Raw genomic sequence first — 25,333 nt, forward strand, 5'->3', positions numbered from 1 at the left:
CTTCAAGGTAGCCATTATAAATATGTTCATGACTAAAGGAGAGCATAACTAAAGAAGTAAAGGAAGCCTTAATGATAAGGTCACATCAAGTAGAGAACATCCATAAAGCACAGAAATGAGGAAATTCACTTCAGGGGCTGACCAGAAGATTTGAACTGGCAGGAGAATTGGTGAACTTGAAGACAGATCACAGGATATTATGCTAGCTGAAGAATAGAGGAAAAAAAAAAGAACAGAGCCTCCAAGAAATATGGAACACATTAACTGCCCCCAACATACACATAATGGGAATACCAGGAGGAGAGAGAACTTTCAAAAAAGGCATGGCTGCAAACTTCCTAGGTTGAAAACAAAAACCTCTTATACATTCAGGAAGCTCAATGGACTCCAACTAGGATATATACAGACAGAGCCGCAAACAGACATATACAAAAATGCTAAAAGTCAAAGACAGAATCCTAAAAGCAGCAAAAATAATTAGGACTGGTACATTAGTTCATCAAGGTTGGAGGACTCAAGATCAGTATATAAAAATCAATTGTTGATCCCAAACAGCCAAAGCAATCTTGAGAAAGGACAAAACTTAGAGGTATCACACTCCCACATTTTAAACTATACTACAAAGCAAGTAAGTAATCAAAGTAATCAACACAGTATGGTACTGGCAGGAAATAGACACACAGATCAATGGAACTGAATAGAGAGACCAGAAATAAACCCACATTTATGGGGTCAATGAACCTATAACATAGAAGGCAAGAATATCCAATGGGGGAAAAGACAGTCTCTTCAACAGATGGTGTTGGGAAAATTGGACAGCCACATGCAGAGGAATGAGACTGGACCACTTTCTTACACCATCCACAAAAATAAATGCAAAATGGATGAAAGACCTAAATGTTGAGACCCGAAGCCATAAAACTCCCAGAGGAGAGCACAGGCAGTAAGTTCTTTGACATAGGTCTCAGCAATATTTTTTGGACCAGTCTCCTCAGGCAAGGGCAACAAAAGCTAAAATGAGACTGCATCAAGCTAAAAAGCTTGTGCACAGGAAGGAACTATCAACAAAACGTAAAGACAGCAGCCTACTGAAAGGGAAAAGATATCTGCGAATCACACAACCAAATATGGGGTTAATATCCAAAATATATAAAGAACATGTACAATAAAAAAAAAAAAAAACCAAAAACCCAACAGGGTGCCTGTGTGGCTCAGTCGTTAAGCGTCTGCCTTCGGCTCAGGTCACGATCCCAAGGTTCTGGGATCGAGCCCCATATCAGGCTCCCTGCTTCTCCCTCTCCCACTCCCCCTGCTTGTGTTCTTGCTATCTCTCTGTCAAATAAATAAATAAAATCTTAAAAAAAAAAAAACCCAACAACAAATACCGTGATTTAAAAATTGACAGAGGATTTGAATAGATATTTCTCCAAAGAAGATGTCCAGATGGCCAACAGACACATGAAAAGATGCTCCACATCACTCATCATCAGGGAAATACAAATCAAAACCACAATGAGATACCACCTCACACCTGTCAGAATTGCTAATATCAAAAAGAAAAAAATATTATGACGAGTGTTGGCAAGGACGTGGAGAAATTGGGACACTTGTGCAATGTTGGTGGGAACACAAATTGGTGCAGCCACTCCATGGAGTGGAGGTTCCTTGAGAAACTACAAAACAAATTGTAAAAAATCTAAAACCCAAAACACAACATGGCAACAGCTTCAAAGATAAACTGTTGGTTACCAGAGGAGGGAGGGATGGGGGGGGGGGGTTTATATAGATGAAGGGGATTAAAGGCATAAACTTCCAGTTAGAAAATAAGTAAGTCACAAGTATGTAATGTACAGCATAGAGAATACGGTCAATAATATTCTAATAACTTTGGTGACAGATGGTAAGTAGACTCATGGGGACCATTTCATAATGTATACAAATGACATCACCTGAAACTAACAGGATATTGTATGTGAATTATACTTTGGGTAAAGATTCAATTGTATCTCTATAAATCTGTAATAATCCAAAATTGAAATAAAGAAAATGCCATTCATAATGACACCAAAAAATAGTCCTTAGGAATCAGTTTAGCAAAGGACGCTCAAAATTTATACTCTGAAAATTACAAAACACTGTTGAAATTAAGGAATGTCTAAATAAATGGGCAAACATCCCATATTCATGGATCAGAAGGCCTAAGGTGGTTCAGAAAGCACTCCCCAAACTGATCTAAGGCTTCCTTGCTATTCCTATCAGAATCCTGACTACTTCTTTGTAAGAATTGATAGGCTACTTCTAAAATTCATATGCAATTATAAGGGACCCAGAATAGTCAAAGCAACCTTGAAAATGTAGAATCCATTAGGACTCACATTTTAACAAATTCCAGTGTAGTTAAAAGTGTTGTATTTTCAGGCATACAGTGTAAGTGAGTCAATGCTTCTAAATCGCTCAGTGCTCCTCAAGAAAAGTGTACTTGGCCCTTCACCTACTTCCCCCATCCTCTGGCCACCTCCCCTCAGGTACATATTTGTTCTCTATAGTTAGGAGGAATCTTTTTTGGTTTGTCTCTTTTCCTTTTTTAAATTCCACATAGGAGTGAAATCCTATGGTGTCTTTCTTAGTTCAGTTAGCATATCCTCTAGCTCCATCCACATCATTGCAAATGGCAAGAGTTCTTTTTTTATGGCTGAATAATATCCCATTGAATATATATACACCATTTTCTTTATCCATTCATCAGGCAATGGACACTTGGGCTGCTTCCAGTTTGGCTATTGTAAATAATGCTGCAATAAACATAGGGGTGCATGTATCCCTTTGAATTCGTGCTTTTGTCTTTTTTGAGTAAATACCTAGTAGTGCAATTGCTGGGTTGTAGGATGGCTCTACCTTTAACTTTCTGAGGAAACCACACTGTTTCCCGGAGTGGCTGCACCAGCTTGCATTTCCACCAACAGTGCATGAGGGTTCCTTTCTCCACATCCTCCCAACAGCTGTTGTTCCCCGTTTTGTTAATTTTAGCCATTCTGACAGGTATGAGGTGGTACCTCATTGTGGTTTTGATTTGCATTTCCCTGATGATCAGTGATGTGGAGCATCTTTTCATGTGTCTGTTGGCGATATGGTTGTCTTCTTTGGAGAAATGTCTGTTCATGTCTTCTGACCATTTTTAAACTGTAAGGTTTTTTTTTTTTTTGGGTGTTGAGTAAGTTCTTTATATACTTTAGACACTAATCCTTTATTGGATATATCATCTGCAAGTATCTCCACCCATTCTGCAGGCTTTTAGTTTTGTTGGCTGTTTCCCTCACCGTGCAGAAGCTTTTTATTTTGATGTAGTCTAGGACTCACACTTTCTAACTTCAAATGTCCTACAAAGCAACAAGCAAGAAACAGAGGGATACTGAGCCCAGAAATAACCCCAGACATCTGTGGCCAACTGAGTTTCAACCAAGGTGCCAAGACCATACAACGAGAAAAGAACTATCTTCCCAATAATGGTGTTGGGATAACTGGAGAGTCACATGCAAAAGGATGAAGTTGACACTAAGCACGTAACAAATACAAAAATTAACTCAAAATAGGTAATAACCTAAGGTCAAGATGATAAAATTCTTGGAAGAAAATGGGCATACTTTCAGGACCTAGATTCACCAAAGGATTTTTGGATATGACCCTCCAAAGCACAAGCAAAAGATAAAAGAGCGGACCTCCCAGAAACTTAAATCTTTTGTTGCTGCAAGGTCGCCATCCAGAAAGTGAAAATACAACCCACAAAATGGGAATAAGCATTTGCAAATCCCTTCTCCAACAAGGGACTGGCTTCTACAACATACTCTTACAACTCAGACGACCTAAGTGAAACCGAGACACAGAATCGGAATAGGCATTCCTCCAAAGATGACGCCAATGGACAGTAAGCACGGGTGAGGATGAAGAGATCACTGGTTGTCGTGGAAACGCACATCCAGCCGGCTAGAACGAAGACGTGCTCCCCAGCACTAGCCACGGGGAGACGCACCAACTTCCGGAATCCTAGCCACATCTGTGAGGACACCGCATGGCGAGCATGGGGGGGACCTCAGGGCTCCTCACTCTGCTGGCGGGAACGTCGGACGACAGGAACAGCCGAGCTCCCGGGTGTTTATCTGAGGACTGGGGTCCCGCCATCCTTGTGGGTGGGGCTGAGCCATCTAACTGCAGGGGCAGGTCAGGACCCGCACAGGGAACGCTCGCATGAGCCCTGGGAGCTAGTGCGGATCCAGCCAGAGGGCCACGTGGTCAGATTCCTCTATAGGAAGCTCTTTTAGCCAGGGTAGGAATGGAGAACAGGGGTGGCAGCCAGCGAGGGGGAGGCGTGGGTATAGAGAGCACAGGGGTCCTGTCTGGGGACTCCCATCCCTGTCAGCGTCCTGGTGCGACACCCCCCAGTGCTACGAGAGGTCACCAATGAGGAAACTGGAAGGACACAGATACCACGTCCCTTCTCATGAGTGCAAAGGGACCAGAGCGTCTCCCGTGGAGGCCGGTGGGCCTGAGCGGTGCACAGGACGAGCTTGTGTGTCCTCAGCGGGCCCTCCCAGAGGCCCTGGCACCTGCCCATGGCAGTCCTTCACCGTGGCATGTCCTCCTGGCTCCCGCACCTTGCTCGGGCCACCGTGGCTGTGCCCTCCCACCTGGTGATGGACGGCCACCAGCCTGCGCGAATGTGTCCGACAGCTCCCATCCACCCCCACACCTGGGTGAGCTGAGTTTCGGGAAGAGACCCCTCTGGAGGTGTGGCGAATGGCTGGCCTGGGGACCCAGGGTGGAGGTGGCGCTTCTCCCCAGCTCCCTCCCCCACCCCGAGCTGCGGGGGGTGGGCAAGCAGCAGTGGTCACCCTCTTGTCTGCTCCACCTACAAAGTCTCCAGCGAGGGACTGGGAGGGAGACAGACTGTCCTTCCCAACATCTGGTGGCAAAGGAGGCTCAGGGTGCTCAGGCACACGACACCAGGCCCCCTGGCCTGGCTGGGGCAGCGGGAGGGGTCGTGAGCCCCGCTCTGTCAGCTGAGCGCACTTTCTTCTGCTCCGCACCTAGTGCCTCCTGTCAGCTCGGCTCCTCGGGGTCCCCCACTCCCAAGACCACAGGCAGGAGAACCTCCCAGGACGACTGTGCTCAGTACCCACACCGCCACGAGAACCCCAAGCCACATTCTCAAAACCCAGGGGCCTGCCCAGGAAGGTCCTCATGGCCCCAAGGCTGGAAGCGTGGGGCTCGATCCGTGCTGACTGTGCGTGCGCGGCCAGGACGAAGGCCCAGGGAAGGCAGAAGCGGGGACGGGCCAGCCACGTGGACAGCAGAGTGGAGGGCGGTGATGGGGACAAAGGCCGGGACGCCTCCTGGTTGAAAACCGGAATCACAGGTTTATTGCCCACGGGAGGCAGGAGCTGCCGGCAAGCTCGCACACGTCCGAGTGGCCCTGGTCAGGCCTTGGGGGAGCCCGGCCCCCCATGAACGCGGTCCATGGCTCAGGACGGTCACTTGGCCAGCTCCTCTGCCACAGCTTTCCGCATCTTGTCCTTCAGGTAGGCACCTTTCTGCCACTCAGACCTGAGTTCCTGCCACTCGTAGTACGGGACCTGCGGGGAGGGCGTGGGGGCCCTGGCTCTGCCCACTGTTCTGCACCCGCACCCCTGGCTCCCAAGCCCACGGACCTGTGGGACTGTGCCCAGGAAAGATGCCCCACTTTCCTCAGCGCTCAGAGCTACAGGGCCCTCACCCCTGCGGCCAGGGATCCCAGAGTCCGTGGCACCCCAGAACAACTTTTTAATTTTTAAAGATTGTTAAAAACAGAAACCACCCCCCCCCCCCAGACGTAAATGTGACCAAACCGTCACACGGTAAGGACCACTCCCGTGTCCTCTGGCCTGTACAGGACAGCGCGCTCTGGGGCTGGTGTGCAGACCTGGTCTGCAAGGCCCTGAGCGGATCCCAGAAGCTGTGGCCTGAAATACCACCTTCCGAGCTTCCCTTTCTCCCATGGGAAGGGGGGACCCCGGCGTGGCCAGCCTCCGGGGCTGGGCCCCGACGGTACTCACGTCCACCACCAGGAAGCCAGCGGCCCGCACGTGGCGCCGGGCCAGCGCAAAGCGCCCCAGCAAGTCTCGGCTCCGGCTGCCGTAGTTGGGGAACTCCCAGCGCAGGAAGGCCAGCCTGGTGGGGAAGGTGCATGGAGCTCGAGCGGAGCATGCTCCCTGGGGCCCTCGGGGGGGGGGGGGGGGCCGGAGAAGCTGCGCGACTGCCTACCTCTTGGCCCCGGGGGGCAGCGGCTGACTCCCGGAGGGTGGGGTGAGATGAGGGGCCACGAAGTCCCTGGGGGGCAGGAACTGGCTTTCGGGGTCCAGCAGCACCTCGGCGTCTAGGGAGGCGTGTGGGTGCACATGTTGGGGATCGTCCCTGGGGGCCTAAGGCCCTCCTCACAGCAGCCCCGTGGCCGCCAGCAGGGGGAGTGTGGGGAGGGCCTCACCCAGGACCCAGCCGTACTGCGTGGGCACCGTGAAGCTGCCCCTGCTGCTGTCCCCCAGCAGCCCCTTCAGCGTGTCCTGCAGCTCCTTCTGCAAGGGGGTCACCTTCCCGTCGAGGGCTGAGAGTCTGGGGACCAGGGCCGAGGCCGGCAGATGGGGGCCGGCGTACTCTGGGTGCTCCAGATGGGCGCTGGCATTGATGTGGAGCAGCTTCTGGAAGGTGCCCTGATCCCTCGGGGACCTGCCCTCTGAGGGAGAGGACAGCGCGAGAAGAGCGGGTGAGCGGAGGGCGGCACCGGGGCGGAGGGACATGCGGGGCAGGTGGGGGACAATGGCACCCCGCCCCCGCGCTGCCCCCTGAACTACGTGCGTCAGCAGGAGGGCGTCTGTGGGCCACCCGCAGGAAGGGGGCGGGGCAGCAGCCAATGCCCGGGCAGCTCAGGGGGCTGCGCGGGCTCAGCATCACGCAGGAGAGGAGGGGACAGCCCGCCGCTCACCTAGGAACTGGGTGTGCAGGTCAGGGCGCAGCACGGCCCGCAGTTCTGTCTCCCGCACCCGCTGCAGCACGCACAGGGCCCACACCACGTCCACCTGCAGGGCTGGGTGCAGGCCCGTCAGCGCTGGGCCCAGCTTCTCGTGAACCTGGGCGACGACAGGGCGGGCGAAGGGGGCTTCCCTCAGCGGCCGCCAACATCCCCGGGCCAGCAGCGCTCAGGGCTCCCGAATGACTTGGCCACACTGAGGCCCGAGGCAGCTACAGGGGATCCCTGCTGACGCTCTCGGCCAGGCTTGGGGCAGCCCTTCGTAGAGAGTACCAGAAACCCTCCTCGGCACCCAGCGCCAACCCGGACAGCACGACCTTCAGCTGGATGTTCTGCGGCCCCTCCCAGCAGCAAGTCTGTGCCCCGAAATCACGTCTCTCTTAACACGGCGAGCGGGCCCAAGGCCGGGGACATGTTTCTGGCCTCGAGGGGAGTTGGAGACTACGAAAGGGGCCGCAGCTGGCCCGCTGGGGCGGTGCCACATGGAGGCCCAGGGTCAAAGCCGGTGCACCCGCGGGACGCCTCACCCCTGCGTGGATGCACTCTGCACGGTGGCCTGCACAGCACACAGCCCCGCCAGCAGGTCACAGCGTCAGCAGGGAGTTCAGGAAGCCCCAGGAACGGAGACCAGGGGTCCCCCACCCCTGACTGTGCGGCGAGTGAGCCGGCCGACACGTCCTGACCAGCACCTGTTCTGGGCCACACAGCAGGCGTGGGGGATGGCACGTCTTTGGTCCCCAGACAAGGTGTGCCGTGTGGCCCCAGCCGGCCCCCATGCAGAAGTCCGGCCTGAAGCTGCGCCCAGGGGCCCTGCGGCAGCCGGCAGCCCGAGGGAAGAGGAGGGGGGAGCAGGGGTGTACAGAGCGTACCAGGTGGAAGAACTGGTCCTCCCGTTCCGGGCGGAAGTTCAGATGCGCGAAGGCCAGGAGCACGTTGCACAAGTATGGCACTGGGATGGTCTGGGCTCTGTCCAGGACGTGCTGGGCCGGCCATGTGCGGTGGAGCATAGCGTGAGACGGACCCGTCCCTCCCACAGGGCCCGGGACCCCCTAGACCTTCCCTGGCGGCACCTGCCATCCCCCAGAGGCTGGGACCCCGGAGAGCCGCCCGGCACAGCCTCAAGCAGCTGCGCGGCCCGGCCGTCCCTACCGCTCCCTGCGACAGCCACCCAAAGACATAGGTTCCTCCGAAGGTCATGAGAGGACAGGGGACGCCGTCCTCACCCATACCGTCTGTAGCACCCAATGACCCGAGGAGGAACCCCCGATCCGCAACCAGCCAGTGTGTCTGGCCGGCCGGGCCTCCCCGATGGAAGGGGCAGGGAACCCACTCCTTGAGGGGGTCAGGCCCACAGGGCCGTTCCAGCCCAGGCTGCAGGGCTCTGCCCGCTCACCTGGACGAAGGCCTCAAACAGGGGCCCGCTGAGCCACTTGAGGAGGGCGAAGGACTTGGCGCAGCGGGCCACCTCGCCCGACGTCAGGCTGGGCATGTGGGGTAGCAGGTCGGCAGCCAGGCGCTGGAACACCTGGGGCTGCTGGAAGCCGAGTTTGCCTTCGGGACAGAGCGAGCCGAGGAGTCACCCGGCGAGGGTCGGCAGGCCGCCCTGGGAGCCATCCAGCCACCCCAGCCTGGCCTCGAGGTCTGGGGGTGAGGTGTCCGTGACCAAATTTATCCCTGAGGCCCAGCACGGGGGATCAGGGCCCATGGGTCACAGCGTTTCTGTGGCAGCCTTTCGGGCCGGTGCGAGCCACGGGGTGGGCGGGCACCGAATTCGACACAGCTGCGGCCAAAGCGTCCTCTCCCCCCACTGCTCCCAGTGGCAGGGGCTCACCGTAGGCGTACGCCAGGTCCAAGAGGATGCATTTCGTCAGGGGGAAGGGCTTCTGGACCAGGTGGTAAGAGATGGCTCGCAGCAAGGGCACGGAGCGCCGGTTCTGAGCGGCCAGCGTCACCAGCACCTTCCGCAACTCGTCGGGGCCGAACTGTTCTACCAGCTCCAGGCACTGTCAATCACAGCCGGCAGGAGTCAGCTGGACGGCCGAGGCCAGGGCTCCCAGGCAGCGCTGTGCGGCCCCTGTGGGACAGCGACTGGACCTGAGCTCACTAACCCCGGGCCCCGGCCGCGTGGGGCCTGCCTCGGCTCCCAGCTGGGGAACCCCGGGGCCCGGGGCGCCCTGTCTGCAGCCAGACTTATCCCCAGGTCCCAGCGCAGGGGGACCCGGGGCCCATGAGCCGCAGGGCTTGCTGTGGCAGCCATCTGGGCCAGCGCCCGCTACGATGGGAACAGGTGCTGAATTTGACTTGACTGCGGGCTGCAGGTGGGGGCACGACATCACCAGGAAGCGCCAGCCTGGAGCAGGGCCACTGGCCGGCCCAGGTCCCGCACAGAAGGTGGTTTTAGAGAAGACGAGGCACGCCAGGCTCATCAGCGTGGCCACAGAGCGTGCCTGCGGCTGCCCGGGCCCCCTGCCCCAGTACCTTGTCCTCCAGGCGGGTCATCAGCGGCTCCGAGAGGGGCCCCGTCTTCGCCATCATGGCCACCACCGTGCGGCCGTCTTCGATTTCCGCCCAGCGCCGCTCCAGGTGCAGGAGCAGCTCGGCCAGCAGCTCCTGGGAGCCCCGCTCCTGCATGTAGGTGGCGCTGGACTCCGCCAGGAAGGCCAGGTGCTTGTACCTGAGTCTGCGCAGGCGCCACCGGACCTCCTGCTCCACCGACTGCAGCTCCTTGCAGGCCGCTGGGAGCGCCAGCGTGTAGAGGCTCCTCAGCAGCCTCACGAGGGGCCCGTGCCAGACGGAGGCTATCTGGGCGGGGAGGACACAGGGGAGTCACACCCGAGGCCCCACCTGCCCCGCGCCAGGGGTCTGGGCTGGAAGCTGCCTGCCCAGCACGGCCCCCCGCCCCACCCCACCGGCTGTCGGGCCACCTGCACCCAAGAGCTCCGCCTGAGAGGGGCAACTCCCCCCAGCTTTCCCCAACGCAGATTCCACGGATGTGGCCGGTTACACAGAGACCTGGCCACGGATCTGCGCGGTGGGCACGCCTGACGAGTGCCCGTCTCGCACGCGCAGACCCGAACCCAAGCAAGCCGTCGAGTCCAGAAGTCAGGGGAAAGCCTGGGGCTGACTCAGGGTCATGTTCTGTCAACCCGCTGGTTCCTTTGCGGGACGGGACGGGACGATCGTTAGCTGTCAGACACGCTGACTTTTCTTGGGCAAACAGCTGCTCCACCGAGTCTGAGAAGCCCCGAGCCCTAAACCCCTCTTCTCCAAGGGGCAGTCCTACAGCTCCTGAGAATGTCGAGTTTCTCAGGAACACTGAGAGCAAAGCTGACACCCCGCAGAGCAGGTCCAGGTGCTGGCGCCCCGCTGCCCCACCCTCCCACCCAGCCCCTGCTCCCCAAGGCGTGAAGCTGCGCAAAGAAGCCCTGGGATACGTGGGCAAGAGGAGGCCTGGCCACCCTACACCCCCAGGCGTCAGGGAAGAGAGGCTGCCACCATCGTCACATCAGGCACCCATGGCCCCACACACAGTGTCCCCAAAGCCCCATGCCGGCGGTGCCACCATCTCCCTCCTCCTCGGGGGCTGCTTCTGACAAGGGGACCCTGCTGTTCCCAGCAGGGCGTGTTTCCAGGCCTCAGACATGCACGGGGGCCCCTCCAGCACAGCCCACAGCCTCGCAGAGGCCCCCCAGGGGAGCCAGGACCCGGGCGTTCACGGGGGGGGGGGTGCTCTGTCGGCGGCACTGAGCCTCTAACTCTGCCCCTTCCGGTGGGGCCGCTCCCTGCATCTGTGAAATGGGACCGCAAAGAGGGAGCGGAGTGCAAACGGGAGCCAGTGAAGGGCTGGGAGGCCAGCCAGGGCAGAAATTGAGTCTGTGTCAGGAAACCTGGTGCCTGCACCTGCGCGTCTCCTGGACGGCACGGTGACTTTTAAAAGGAGGCTTGATCATCGTTCACATTGTACTTTGTTCCCGGGCCGTTCTGGCTTATAGACTCGTTACAACATTCCCTCTCATCTCCTAAAACGTGCTTCAGTTACCTGCGTGTGTGCCAAATACTCAATAAATAACCATCAAGATCACAGTCTCAGAACAAGGGGCTCAGTAAGGGATTAGGTCAACGGCGTCAGAGAGAATTGACCTTCTGTCGTGACCCCAGTGCACGCACACGTTTCACCAAGACAGAAAGCTCCGTGACACGATACTTCCCTTACCGCGCGCATTCCGGCGTTTTCTGTCAGCCTGTCTTGTTAAAAAACAGCCAGCCACGCCCACTGCTTTCCCGGCCTGCAGTCCAGAAACCCCACCCTTGAACTGTGAACCTCCTCCTCGTCACCTCTGACGACTGGATACAAGGCTCTGGTGCTCAGTGACAGAAGCACGGCTTCTTCCCTCCATCACGGAGCAGCGGAGGGAATGTGGGCTGACGAGGCCAGAGCCAACAGCTGGTGTGCCCCGCCCCCCAGTGCCACACAGACAGGTCGCCCCTTCTCTCTGTGCTCACAGGTAAGGATCTGACCGGCTGGATGATGCCTGCGCTCAGCCCAGCTGCCTGGCACCCTCCATCAGCCCCTCGGCATCTCCTCCAGCATCAGGGGCATGCCCACTGTGAGCCAGACACTGGAGGGGAGCCACCCAAGTCAGACCGGCCTGGCCAGGGAAAAAGCACCCCGGAAATGGAGAAGGATGAGCTCGCTTCCCGTGCGTCCATTTTCACGTCCCATTTGCTGCTTGGAAGAGAAGGACAGCAATACTCACGTACCGGGGCTGTGAGGAGGATTATGAGAATAAAGACTCTACAAAATGAAAAACCACAGAATGTGGAGAACTAAACAGGCGGCAGAGTTCCTGCCTTCGGAAAGCGACTGGCTGCTCTGGACTCCAATGCCACTGTTTTCTGCCCACTGAACCCTCAGAGAACATTCTAGAAACCCACCTGGCTGTCGACAAGCTGGAGAAGCTGCTGAAAGCGGGCGTCCCGCGTGAGCGAGGCCTTGTACTCTGGCTTGTCAGAGAGCAGGCGAGAAAGCTGGATGAGCATGAGGGCTGCGTGGTTCTCGTGCAGGCGGTGACCACCACCGAGCAGCTCCAGGAGCTCCTCTGGCCGGGTGGCCTTCTTAATGAGCTGGTCCACCTCTTGCTGCTCTGGCCTGGTGGTGAACACCTGTTCCCTCTCTAAGAGCCCCGACAAGGAGCCTGGGAAGTGGGAACTGGGCGAGGTAGCTGAGGAAGTCAGAGTCCTGGGGGCGGCCTGGGTAAGTCTCAGTCGGCCAACTGGAGCCACAGCAGGGGCCACACGGGTGGCCTCCCTCAGGAGGCATGTGCACCGTTTCACCAGGCGAGCCGCCATGACGGGGCGGGGGCGGGGGCGGAGGCGGAGGCAGGTACGACTGCTAACAAGCGGTCCCGCAGCCCTGAAGAGACAAAGGCGAGAACGGGGTGATGCAGGCGGTGCTCCCGACTCCCAGACAGGGGAGCCCGGCAGAGGAGGCCACGGCCACTCTCCCACACCGGCAGGAACCGCCCCTTTCTGCCTGTCCCCGGGCACACCAGTGCAAAGCTCACAGGCTTTTCGTCCCAGCGCAGAATGGGACCAAATACGCAGACGCCGCAGCGTTACAGCTTGGGCTGCGCTTGGAACCACCTAGTCCGACAGCCCAGACCCCCAGGCCCAGCCCAGAGGCCTCCTGGGGGGGCTCTGCACGTCCGACGGCTCCTGGAAAGCCGGGGCGTGCAACCCACACCCCACCACTTCACAGCGGAGCGACCCCCTGCAGCACACTCCCACCTCCCGCAGGCCCTGCAGCTCTCCCTCTTGCCCCCGCCGCCCCGGGACCCAGGACACCAGCCTTCATGCCTCCACGCCCAGGCGAGACGTTACCTCCAAGCACCCGTCACGCATCCTGCTGCTGTGGCCTCTAACCGCTCGGACCGTCTCGCACAGCAGGGCGATCCAATGGCCGGCGCACGGCAAGCGCCCGGGCCTCCCCTCCTGCAAAGCGGAGAGCGCGTTCCACCGTCGGTTTCCCGGAGCTCACTCGCTCTAAGACCCTCGGTCTGATCCCCGAAAAGCGGAGGCTCCGGAGGGACACGGACCAAAGGCAACGTCCCCCACCCACGGCGCCGCCGGGGCCGCTCCCCACGGAAGACAGCCCTGCGGGCCACGGAGGGAGCGGAGGCCCGCAGGCCCCACTGGGGTCAGGCGAACAGCAGCCCAAAGCCCGGCCTTCGGGGGCAGACAGAACACCCGCACCCGGGCCCGCGGGCCACGCGGGACGGCGGCGGAGGAGCGCGTGCGCACGGTCGGGCCGGTTCCCCGCCTCCAGCCCCAGGACCCCGGCCCCCCGCAACCCGGCGCGCCCTCCAGCCCTCAGGACCCACGCCCAGAACCGCCCTCCCCACCGGCACCGGACATACGCAGCAGCCGCGAGGGCTACCGCTGACCTCCATGCGTCCCCGCACCGTCCCCAGCTCGCGCCGCGCGGCGCGCGCGCTACGTCACTCGGAGCGCCGCCGGAAGCAAGCCTAGCCGCCGTCCGCCCGACCGGAAGTCATGCCCGCCACCCTTTCCGGCCGGGTGCCATCTTTGCTGAGGGCAGGCGGCCGGAAGCCACGCTGGCTGCTCCTTTCCGGCCGGGCGCCATCTTTGCTGAGGGCACAAACCCGAAGGTGGGAAGCAGGGGAGTGAGAGACGGGTGCTGGGCAGTTCAGGAAACGTGGGAAGGGGGGAGAATGAGGCGCCCGGAGCCGGGGCTGAAGGCTGCGCGCTCTGCCGCCCCGCCCCGCAGCCCGCCCCGGGGCCCCGTGAGGAGCGGCTGCCGGTGCAGACGGTGCCCGGCCGAGCTCGTGCAGAAATGCAGGCGCGGTGTGCGTCCTGCCAGGGTTTCGGTTTTCTCTAGAATTGTGGAATTCGCGTGCACTCTCTGGCTTGTAGGTGTGACCGTGTCGTTGTGGGAAGACTGAAGTGCGGGGAAGCGGAGCCCGCGCACCGGAGGTCCGTGCGCGCTTACTGTCCCTTCGCGCCGCGCTCTCCCGGCTCCGTGCAGGTCGCCCCGGCCTGTGGTCGTCGGATGGCGGCTCCCGCGTCCGTCAGAGTCCAGCGCCTGTCCCCGGAGCGCGCCCCGCCTGCCTCGGGCTCTCTGGCCGCTCCTACACATCGGGTGGGTCCCGGCGTCGGCGGGGACCCCCGTTCCCGGGGACAGTCGGGGGGTCTCCCCGGGGGCCATCGGCGTGGTCCCTTCCATCCCGGGGGCCGTCTGCGGGGTCCCCCCTTCCCGGGGCCGTCGGCGGGGTCCCCCCTTCCCGGGGACAGTCGGCGGGGTCTCCCCTTCCCGGGGCCGTCGGCGGGGTCTCCCCTTTCCGGGGACAGTCGGGGGGGTCCCCCCTTCCCGGGGCCGTCGGCGGGGTCTCCCCTTTCTGGGGACAGTCGGGGGGTCTCCCCGGGGGCCGTCGGCGGGGTCCCTTCTTCCCGGGGCCGTCGGCGGGGTCCCCTCCTGCCCGGGGGCTCCTCGGCGGGGACCCCTTGCGCAGTCTTGTCGCTGCTCCTCCGGCGGAGTGCGCCTGGCTCGTCCTGGAGAGCTGGTGGGGCGGAGGCCGATTCGGACCTTGTGGGTCTGAAGGGACTACCTGCTGTGTCCTCCCACTTGCTGGCTCGCCGGGCCGGCTGCTATGGTTAGAAGCCTCTCCTGCTTTGAAGCCTCGCTGCAGGACCCTCTGGCCTCCTAGCTCCCCACGTTTCTGAGGAGTCCAGAAGTTCGTCTGGGGTGTCAGTCCTCCCTCTTCCTTTCTTCCTTCTGTTCTTTCCTTCTCTCCCCTTCTTTCCTTTTTTTGTTTTAATTTTTAATTTTTTTTTTAAAGTTATTTATTTATTTGAGAGAGAGCGTGAGCATGAGAGGGTAGAGGGTCAGAGGGAGAAGCAGGCTCCCCGCTGAGCAGGGAGCCCGATGCGGGACTGGATCCTGGGACCCTGGGATCATGACCTGAGCCGAAGGCAGACGCTTAACGACTGAGCCACCCAGGCGCCCTTAATTAAAAAAAAATATATATATATATATATTTTTAATTTATTTTGAGAGAGCTAGCACACAAGTGAGAGCACAAGCAGGGGGAAGGGCAGAGGGAGAAGCAGGCTCCCCGCTGAGCAGGGAGCCCGATGCGGTACTGGATCCCGGGACCCTGGAATCATTACCCGAGCCGAAGGCAGCCGCTCAACCAACCGAACCACCCAGGTGCCCTGTTTTAATTTCTAAAAGCTGACTTTTCATTATGCCTGGGGTTCTGATATTTCACAGTGATGCGAGTCTCCCTCTGCCTGAGCCCGTGATGAGCCCTTAACCTAAAAACCCGTGTCCTCAGGCTGAGAGTTTGTAGTTTATTTGGTTGGATATTTCCTTTCCTTCATCTAATCTCTCTTCCCAAAATGGCCAGGTTTGAATATTGGCTCTTCTGGACCGATTTCTGATTTTCCCTGGTTTTCCCATCTTGTCTCATCTCTGCCTTTCTTCTTCTCATTATTATCATTATTATTATTTGCTCTGCTTTCTGAGACATTTCCTCAGCTTTAGCTTCTAAGTCTCCTGAGGCCTGATTTCTGCTGTCACACTTTGTTTACCAAGAGCTCCTTTTTGGCTTTTGAATGCTCCTTTTTATACTATTTTTTAAAAATACACTTTATTTATTTTTAAAGATTTTATTTGTTCATTTGACAGAGAGAGAGAACACAAGCTGGGGGAGTGGGAGAGGGAGAAGCAGGCTTCCCGCGGAGCAGGGAGCCCGATGCGGGGCTCGATCCCAGGACCCCGGGACCATGACCTGAGCTGAAGGCAGGCGCTTAATGACTGAGCCACCCAGGCACCCTATATAATTTTTTTTTCATGATTGTGATATTGTCTCTTATCTCTGTAAGGATTTTGGTGATAGGGATATTTTTTTTTCTAAGTTTTTCTTTTTCTTGTATAGTTGCTGTTCTTTTTCCTCTTGCTGTTATTCATCCTGGTTTGGTTTCTATCCTCAGATGTCTGCTCATCCTTTGCTGGTGGGACTTTAAAATGGTACAGCTGCTTTTGAAGTTTCCTATTTTATTACAAAACTAAACATACTCTAGCCATATACAATGGACCAAATACTGTGTCTCCTCAATTCATATGTCGAGACCTAATGTTCAAGGTGATGGTGTCAGGAGGTGGGGCCTTTGGGACGTGATTGGGTCACAAGAGTGGAGGCTTCATGGTGGGATTAGTGTCTTTAAAACAGAGACCCCTGGGCACTGGGTGACTCAGTTGGTTGAGTGTCTGACTCTTGGTTTTGGCTCAGGTCATGATCGCAGGGTCGTGGGATCGAGCCTTGTGTAGTGGGGCTCCATGCTCAATACAGAGTCTGCCTCCTCCCTCCTCTGGCATGCGTGCTCTCTCTCCCTCTCTCAAAAAAAAAAAAAGACAGAGACCCCACAGAGCCTCTGCGGTTCCACCACAGGAGAGCACAGCAAAAAGTCTGCAGTAGAGAACGGACAGCCCTCCTGCGACCATCCTGGTGCCCTGATCTCGCTCCTTTACCCTCCACTCAGAACCGTGAGAGAGATTTCTGTTGTTCGTAAGGCACAGAGTTGATGGTATTTTTGCGACAGGAGCCGGAACACACTCAGATGCCATGCAGGCCCGCAGTCGTCCTGTTTGGTGTTCCCCCCGAGGAGCCGAAAACTTAACATCCACATGGAAACCTGCACACAGATGTTTCTAGCAGCTTCAGTCCTAATTACCAAGACTTGGAAGCAACCAAGGCGCCCTTCAGGAGCGGGGTGGCTAAGCAAACTGTGGTCCATCCAGCTGGTGGGATATTACATAGCACTAAAAAAAAAGTGAGCTGTCAAAACACGAGAGGACATGGAAGAACCTCGAATGCATGTTCCTAAGGGAAAGAAGCCTATTTGCAAAGACCGAGTACTGTGTTAATCCACATGTATGACGTTCTGGAAAAGGCAAAACTATGGGCACCGTGGAGACGTCAGTGGTTGCCAGGCCTGGGGGTGGCAAGGGTGAATAGGCAGACTGTAGGATGTTTAGGGCAGTGAAGCTATTCTGTGTGATACTCTGATGGGTGGGTATCACACCTTTGTCCAAACCCATTTGATAAACACACCAAGAGGGAGCCGTCACGTCAGCTGGGGACTTTGGGTATTCATGACGAGTCCTTGTGGGTTCATTGATCATAACGAATGTGCCCTTTAGTGGGGGATGCTGATAGTGGGGGGAGGGCGTGTGTGTGTGTTGTGAGGACAAGAGGTAGATTTCATGGTACTTCTCACCCGGTTTTGCTGTGAACCTAAAATCGCTCTAGAAAATGAAGAATATTAAGAAAAAGCAATTAACGGGGCACCTGGAGGGGCTCACATGGTTAAGCATCTGCCTTCGGCTCAGGTCATGATCTCAGGGTCCTGGGATCGAGCCCTGATTCGGGCTCCTGGCTCAGCAGGGAGCCTGCTTCTCCCTCTCCCTTTGCCTCTCCCCCTGCTCATGCTCTCTCTCTGTGTCTCAAATGAATAAATAAAATCTTTAAAAGAAAGAAAAAGCAATGAGCAGCAATGTACGCAGTGACCTGGGTGAATCTCAAAACAAAGACGCAAAGTCAAAGAGCTCTTACACCTCCATGGTAAACGGCAGTTGCCCAGTTGAAAACCGGTCAAAGAATTGGAGTAGACCTCTCTCCAAAGACCCACACGTGTCCGACGAGCACAGGAAAGGACGCCCAGCGTCACCAGTCCTCAGGAAAATGCTGCTCACAGCCACAGTGAGGTGCCCCTTTGCACCCACTTACATAGCTGATGTGAAAACAACCTCTACAGAGCCCCAAAGATGACAGGTGTTGGCGAGGGCCTGGGGAGTTCGGCGTGCTGAGCGTTGCTGGTGGGCGTGTAGCATGGTGTGGCTGGCTGCTTTGGAAAACCAAGCAGTTTCTCGAAATTGTGTGACTCTTAGGTGCGCACCCCGAGAAAACAGAAGACACGTCAGCACCAACGCTTGTGGGATGGTCGCCAGCCAGAATCACTCTAGATGAGCATTGGGAACGTGCTCGGCGACGGAGTCCTGACACGAGACGACGCACCGCGTGACTTTGTCCGTGCACCTCGTCCTGAAGACGCAGGTCCGTAGGCGCAGAAGTAGACGGGTGCTTGCCAGGGCCACGGTTCCTGTCGCCATTGGTCCTGGAGGTTGCGAGGCTGGCTCGCCTGGGGCCCGATGTCTGGGGGCTCACCTGCTATGGCAAGGAGCCGCAGACAGCCCACCCAGAGCCCCGTGCGTCCCCTCAAAGCCTCTCCTACTTCCCTGGAGCCAGGAGTCAGCGCTCCAGCAAACCCCGCCCGCGGGCCGCATCTCCAACCTGGTGACCGAGGGGTCCCCTGACCTCACTCTTGGGGGAGTGGCATCCGGGCCTGGGGGCTACATCCAGAGCCCCCACGGTCACTCAAATTTTCACAGGGGACCCCACGCTCTGAGCTGGCTGAGGCAATGCAGTGCAGAGGCCCTCGGCCACGCTCCCCAGAGAGAGGCTCCGTGTTCGTGGGCAGGGCTGGGAAACGCGGTGGCTCCGTTTTGTGGGTGATCTGACTTTGCAGGAGGTGTTCAAATTGTTCTGAGCACAGAACTTGGAACCCCCATGGCAGTCAGAGGCAGTGGATCCAGCTGGATGCGGGGAAGATGCGGGCGGCCTCGTTCTTGTCGCCCTCCTGGGCCCCTCCGCGTTCCTCCTTACCCCAGTACCACCCTGTGTCCTGTGCCCCTCCCAGTGAGGCCAGCCCGGCTTGCTCCCTTACCCCCCAGCCTGTTGGTGACCTGGGGGCAGAGTGGCCTTGGCCGGGGGTCCCAGCCCGGCGCCCTCAGCAAAGTGCTGGTGCAGGATGGTGCCCTCCGCGCCTGCTGCTGACCTGGAGGCCAAGAGCACCAGGCTGACAAGAAGGCTGGATGTGATGGGTTCGTCTCCCTTCGAAGGGGACGGGGGAAGGATTGCTGGGGAGACCTCAGCCCATCCCGTCCAGCGTGCTTGCTGGCAGGTGGAGTGGCAGACCCAGAGCAGCGTGTTGCCGGGGAATCCAGCGGCTCCTCGGGCTCCTCCGTGGCTAGTCGGGGACAGGGCTGGAAGCTCCCGCCCGGCCTCCTCCAGAGTTCACCCCCGTGCCTCTTCTGTGTGCAGGTTTTGCAGTCTCCTTCTGCCATAATACATCTTAGCCGTGGCCAAGGCGCTGTGCTGAGTCCTCGAAGAATCACAGAGCCTGGGGGTGGGCCTGGGGACTCCCGACAGACCTGGTCACAGGCTTTCTCCTCTCAGGGAAGGACCCTCCCTTGGGACCTCCGCAGACCCCCGAGGAGATGGAGGGGGAGGGGAACGAGGAATCAGATCTGCAGGCCTGTTCCCTCAGCCTGGCCCCAGTTCTGCCAGGCACATGAACCTGTCCCACACACCCTCCTTACCCTAGGGAAACTGAGGCCGGAGGGGGGATGGGACTGCCCAAGGGCGTGTGGAGAGTTCCTCCAGACCTGAAGCCCCAGCACCTCTCCATCCTGGCCAGAGGCTCACTCCCAGCTGGGGAAGGGTGGTGAGCCCTCTGCCCTCCTGAACCCTGAATCCTGCCAGAAGTCAGGTCCCCCAAACCCATAGACCGACACATCCAACCTCTCCTCCATCCCATCTCCTCCCTCTGCCTCCTCCATTGTCCTTCCTCCATCCCTTCTCCAACATCCTTCCTTCCTCCTCCATCCCTCCTCCTCCTCTTCCATTCTGCCCTTGTCCATTCCTCCACCGGGTCCACCCTTCTGCCTTGCCCATCCTCCCCCCATGTCCACCAGCAAGTCCTGCAGAGCCTCCTGGTGTAGCGTGGCGAGTGCTCAGTACAGCGTATGGGTGGGGCCCGGCCCTGAGCTGTACTGACCGCCCTTCTGGCCTCTCCTGGCTCCAGCCCACCCGGGCTCCGGCGTGGGGGCCCTCAGCATGGAGGAGCGGTGCTTCAGGGGGATAGAGCTGGGTGGCCCGGGCAGGAGGCCAGTCGGCAGGGCCTGGGAGCTCTGGGGTGGGCCGCCATGAGCACGCGGTGGGCGGTGGTGGAGGAGCGGGGGAGCCGGGAGAGAACCCCCCACCCCGCCATGCTCCTCTCTCTGATGGACATCCAGCCCCTGAAAGCGACTGTTTTAAGATGCCCTGTAACAGGAAATCCAAGGTTCGATCAGAAGGTGGGTGCCATTGAAGACAGGTTGTCACAGTCATCAGAAAGAGGGGCACTCCGTGCACGCAGGGAAGCCCCTGGTTGGGAAGCAGGGGGAGGGTCACTGTGGGCACCAGCCTCTCTGGTTTCTGTGGGGAGGACCAGACCCGGGCCGGCTCTGCTGTGTGGGGGCTGCTCCTGGTCGTCTGGTCCCTGGGGGTGAGGACCGCAGGGTGGGGGGGTGGCCTGGAGTTTAAGACCCCTGTGGAGGAGGGGGTTGGGGCATGGGCTCATCATTGATTAGCATTTGAAAGTACCCCCCTTACCCTGGGGGCGGAGGACTGCTCCTGAGGAGGGGTGTGGAGGAAGGGGTGGGGGTGGGTCAGTGTCCAGTATATGCACGTAGGGCAGATGTTAGGGCATCAAGCTGACAAGTTGGATGCATGGCTAATGCAGGGATGGAGGGGATGGGCGTTCTCTGCAGGGGAGGGGTCCCCCAGCATGGCAGTGGGGGGCTGGGGTGTCTGCCTCCTGCCTGGTTCACTCAGGTTGAGGCAGGACAGGCTGGGTGGTTCGTCTGTCCAGGCTGGGCTCAGACCCGCCTCCCCTCTCCCTTCTCCCATCCCCCTCCCCTCCCTCTCTCCCTCCCCTTCCCTCTCTCCCTCCCCTTCCCTCTCCTTCTCTCCCCCCATCCCCTCCCCTTCCCTCCCCCTTCTTCCTCCAGCACCCCATCTCCCCCTCTTCTCCCCCTGTTCTTCTACAACACGGAGTGGAAACTGCACTCACCTGATGGCACATCTCTGGCAAGGCCACCACCTGTGAGTGTTGCGGTCCCCTTGGGTCGCACTGGGACGCACAGAGCCCCGTGAGTCCTAGAACGCGTAGTTGGGGACCAGCTCTCCGCTGTGGAGGAAGCACCCCCTGGTGGATGATGAGCGAGTATGGGGGATGCTTGAGACTGTGCCCTTCCTCCCAGTGGTTCCCCGGCATCTGATGACACTGCCTGGAGTAATGAGGACTGTAGAGTTGTGGACGGTGGGCTTCTGGTCTTGCTGTCCACCCCCCACCCCCGTGTTGACTAGCATTTTCCGCGAGGAAGAGCTTCCTGCCCTCCACTGTAGCTGCTGGAGTCCAGTTGCCTTGGTGGCTGCAGGCTGGTGCCGTTTTCTGACACGCAGTGTCCCACGCAGCCTTGTCCCGTGTTCACTCAACAATGTCTCCAAGGAGTCCTGGTTCCTTTTGCTGGAGAATGGGCCAGAAACGAAATTCAGCCACCGGTCGGAGCCCTTTTCATTTGGGACGACCCATCCCGTCTCCCCGGCTCCCGATGTGTCAGCGGGCAAGTGGCAGGTGGCTGAGTGCACGAGCTGGGGCCAGGCCGGCTGAAAGCACCCACGTGGGCCGGCCGTCAAGAGCTCTGGTCTTTGGGGCGGGCGCCTGGGGGCTCAGTGGGTGAAGCGTCTGCCTTCAGCTCAGGTCATGATCCCGGGGTCCTGGGATCGAGCCCCGCATCGGGCTCCCTGCTCAGCGGGAGCCTGCTTCTCCCTCTGACCCTCACCCTGCTCCTGTTCTCTCTCTCTCTCTCTAATAAATAAATAAAAAATCTTTATGATATGGGTGTCCTGTGATATTTGCAAGGACGCTTTTCTCATACCTGTCTGTGCTGGGGTGGGGGTCCTCGATGGCACAGGACAGGGGCCGGCGGCCCGAGGAGCCAGCCATGAGGTTAGAGGGCCGGGGCTGAGTTGGTCAACAATGGCCAATGGCTTCATCCTAACGCCTGTCAATGAAGCTTCGAGAAGCCCTCAGGACACTGAAGCTCAGGGGGGCTTCTGGGCTGGTGACACCTGGGTGTGCTGGGAGGTGGTGCGCCCCCACCCAGTGGAGACAGAGGCCCCCACGTCCCCGCCCCCACCTCCGAGGTGAGGTGTTTATTTGGCTGTTGCTGGTCTGTGTCCTTTATAACAGACTGTGCTTTTGGGGTTCCGTGGGTCGTCCTTACGACTTCACGAATCTGTGGAGTTCGTGGGAACCCCTGAATGTGGAGCTAAGTGAGTCAGGGTGCAGGTGGCCTCAGAAATTCTGGGGGGTGTTTGCAGTCGGGGCAGCCTGGTGGGAGCCCTGGGGGTAAGCTGTGGGGTGCTCACCGCATGTCTGGTGGGCGTGCACACTTCACTGCAGGTCCCAACAAGGCTGCCCGAGGTGCTGTCGGCACTGAGGCTCCCTGTGACCACACCTGCCCACTGCACCCGCCACCCCATATGGGGTCACAGGCGCTGTGGAGCGAGGCTACGGCGACCTCGTGGCCCCAGCCCTCCCTGCAGGCTCCACTCTGCCCCTGTCTCCATGCCAGCAACGCCTCTCAGCAGGGCTGGACCCCGGAGGGCCAGAGCCCTGAGGGCCGGGTGGATGGCCCGGGAGCTCCCAGAGGCCTGTGTGCTTTGTCCCCCCCGCAGGTGCCCTGGACAGACAGACAGACAGAGAGACGTGAAGCTAAGTGGGTTTTTAGTAGCAGCGGATAGGGAGCATCTTGCACTCTCTGGATCTGAGAGAGAAAGTTCTTGCCAAGCAGGCTCAGGCTGGTCCCTCCTGGCAGCAGGGGCTCCTGGGGGAGCCCCTCACTGACGGGGTTCCTCTGCAGGGGACACGGAGGCCTCAGGCCTGCTCCACACCCATCCCTCCCGGCTCTCCCTGTGGCCCCCAGGCAGGCGTGGTCACTGGGGCCAGCAGCCACGTTTCCCAGCTCCCGCCCCAGACCTCCTCCCGCGTTGGGAGCCCAGACGCCTCCCAAGGTTATGTGGCAAGGACACAAGCCCTGCTACGTCCTGCTGTCCTGCTCGGGCAAGTCTCTGAGCCTCCGCCTCCTTTGCGTGCCCGACACCCACTCTCAGCCCAGACCTTCTGCTGCATCCGTGGCCGTGGCCGTGGCCGTGGCTGGGGCCGGGGCGCTGTCCGGGGAGGCTGTGGGGCGCTCACCTGCCTCAGGCTCCAGACATCGCAAGGTGCAGATGCTGAGGCAGCACTTCCTGTTGTCCGCACACTGGTCGTTCCTGGAACACTCGCTGCTCTCCAAGCAGGGCTGGGGGATCCGTGGGGCCTACACCAGGGGGCAGCGGCCGGCCCTCCGCACAGGCGCTGGGGAGAGACGGCCGGCCCGTCAGGCCCCGGGACCGCCCTGCGGCTGATCTCCCCTGCGGCTGGTGTCCTGGCTCCCAGCCCCACCGCGCCCCCTACCCCTAGGGAGGGGACTGTGGTCGCTGCCTCAGGGAGCTGGGCCTGGGCAATGCTGGGAGGAGGCGGCCGAGCCTCAGCGGCCAGGCCGGCAGGGGAATGGGCTCACTGCCCGGTGGAGTTTGGGGGGCTGGGGGGCGGGTCACCAAGAGGGATGTGAGGTGCCCACTCAGGGTGGGCCCTGGACGGAGCTGGCTCCTCCCTCCCCCAGATAGGCCTCGGCGTGGGGCATAGGGGCCGCGGTGTTACCGTTGAGGGGGACCATGCAGGAGCGGCTGCAGGGGCAGCATTTGGTGCCTTGGGGGCAGTTCTCGTCTGAGTTGCAGGAGACCACGCAGACATCCTCCTCTGAGGAGCTGAGCTCTGGGCACATGGCCTGCTCTGCACACAGGACAGGCAGGTGGGTGGGTGGGTGGGGGCTGGTGGACTGCCTCCCCCGGGGCTGCTCGGTGGGGGGGGAAGCAAGGTGGGGAGACAGCAAGAACCATGGGGAGTCTAGTCCCCAGCACCCTAACTTGCACCCTTTCTTGAAAGGAAAAGAATATGCAGAGCGTGACCTGGGGACAAAAGGGTGCCCAGGCCCACGGCAGCAGGTGGGGTTAAGACCCAGGAGGCCAAGGACAGGCCCACCACGCTCTGGGAGCTGTCCTGCGATCAGGGACAGTGGCCCGGGCCCTGCGGCACCTGGGGGTCTCTAAGCAGTGCCCCACTCTTTCACTGTGGCGGACCCCCAGGGGCCAGCCTCCTCTGCTCTGCGCCTCCCGTCCTGTCACCAACACATCGGGGCCAGCAGTGTGTCAGGGACGCACCTGGAGCAGGGGGAGGTCAGGAGGACCCTCCTGGGTGCCCCCCAAGGGGCAGCAGCCCAGGCCTACCTGGCATGGTGAGGGCTGGGGCCGGGGCCAGGGCCAGGGCGGCTTCCAGGGCCAGCAGGGCCAGAGCTAGGCTGGCAAGGCAGTGCATGGTGGTGGGTGGCAGGCAAGTGGCAGATGGTGGCCTGTGGGCCCCAGGTGCCTTTAAAGGCAGCGATGGGAGGAGAAATGTGGGGGAGGGGCTGGCACTGGCCCAGCTGGCCCAGGGGCTTCTGCCTTGGACAGGCTAGCTGCATCGGGGACATGTTTTAAAACTTAAAAAAGTCCCTGATAAGGTGTGCCATTTCTCTCCCTTGTGCAGGTATCGCCTGAAGGGCAGTGGGGGTGGGATGGGAGACCTGGCCATGGTCCTTGACGAAACCAGGCTGCATTTGTGAAGGTCACCGAGACAGTAGATCGTAAAAGTTGTCATCACAAGAAAAGGAAATCTGTCACGGAGCGTGCTGACGGGTGTTAAGGAGACATCGTGCTGATCGCGTCCCACGGTTTACAAACATCCAGTCACCTCACTGTACACCTGAAGCCAAGATCGTGTCCATGTCAACGATACCACTTTAAAAAAAAGAAGGTAAAACAAAACAAAACAAAAATGAAGGGCAGAGAAGGGAAGAATGGGACCCACGACAGCAAGTCCTGGGTCCCTCCGATGGGGCCCCCCAGAATGGCATGCCCCCATCCTGCACTCGGATCCTGGGTATGGAGGGCAGGCGATCTGGGAGGACCGGCCGTGTTGCTTGTGGTGCCTTGTGTCTTCTCTGGAACTTTCTACAAGAACGGCTGCCTGGTTAGAGCAGCAGAATCGGGCCAGGGAATGTCCCAGCTATTTCTGCGCAGGGCCTGGAGGCCACTGGGAAGTCCTCTTCCCAGAAGGGCCCGCCTGTGGCAGGCCAGCCGGGCCACATGGTGGGGGTGGCACTCCTGGGGTCGGGAGGGAGCTTCCTCCATCCTTCTTCCCTGAGGGCCTGGGCAGGGCAGGGGCCCCGGGGTG

The 25,333-nt window shown here is 59.2% G+C and overlaps 2 protein-coding genes and 2 non-coding genes across 7 annotated transcripts; all 4 read right to left on the reverse strand.

The window, feature by feature from the left end:
- Window positions 1-5,387: 5,387 nt before the first annotated feature.
- On the reverse strand, window positions 5,388-13,568 carry TBRG4 (transforming growth factor beta regulator 4). 4 transcript variants are annotated; one of them, XM_035026454.1, is made up of 12 exons: window positions 13,471-13,568; window positions 12,935-13,045; window positions 11,990-12,467; window positions 9,533-9,856; window positions 8,886-9,057; window positions 8,448-8,605; window positions 7,924-8,034; window positions 7,010-7,154; window positions 6,618-6,760; window positions 6,295-6,406; window positions 6,087-6,201; window positions 5,388-5,627 (listed from the first exon to the last, which is right to left on the reverse strand). In XM_035026454.1, the coding sequence occupies exons 3-12, from the start codon at window positions 12,401-12,403 to the stop codon at window positions 5,570-5,572; spliced, it is 1,752 nt and encodes a 583-aa protein (XP_034882345.1). In that variant the 5' UTR covers window positions 12,404-12,467; window positions 12,935-13,045; window positions 13,471-13,568; the 3' UTR covers window positions 5,388-5,569. The 4 variants fall into 4 exon arrangements, with proteins under 4 accessions (XP_034882345.1, XP_034882344.1, XP_034882342.1 ...); XM_035026453.1 differs by having other exon boundaries at window positions 6,532-6,760; XM_035026451.1 differs by having other exon boundaries at window positions 6,515-6,760.
- LOC118024608 lies at window positions 8,705-8,839 on the reverse strand. The gene has a single exon (XR_004683150.1). It is a non-coding gene; the product is annotated as a small nucleolar RNA SNORA5 (small nucleolar RNA).
- LOC118024607 lies at window positions 9,227-9,364 on the reverse strand. The gene has a single exon (XR_004683149.1). It is a non-coding gene; the product is annotated as a small nucleolar RNA SNORA5 (small nucleolar RNA).
- A 9,561-nt stretch (window positions 13,569-23,129) lies between the features above and the next one.
- On the reverse strand, window positions 23,130-24,436 carry LOC118024563 (whey acidic protein-like). The gene is given in 3 exon segments (XM_035026538.1): window positions 23,130-23,377; window positions 23,723-23,854; window positions 24,349-24,436. Coding segments are annotated over 3 exon segments (468 nt in total).
- Between the last annotated feature and the right edge of the window lie 897 nt (window positions 24,437-25,333).

Source organism: Mirounga leonina, unplaced genomic scaffold, assembly GCF_011800145.1.
Source record: "Mirounga leonina isolate KUSES-001 unplaced genomic scaffold, KU_Mleo_1.0 Mir_199, whole genome shotgun sequence".
NCBI classification, from domain to species: domain Eukaryota; kingdom Metazoa; phylum Chordata; class Mammalia; order Carnivora; family Phocidae; genus Mirounga; species Mirounga leonina.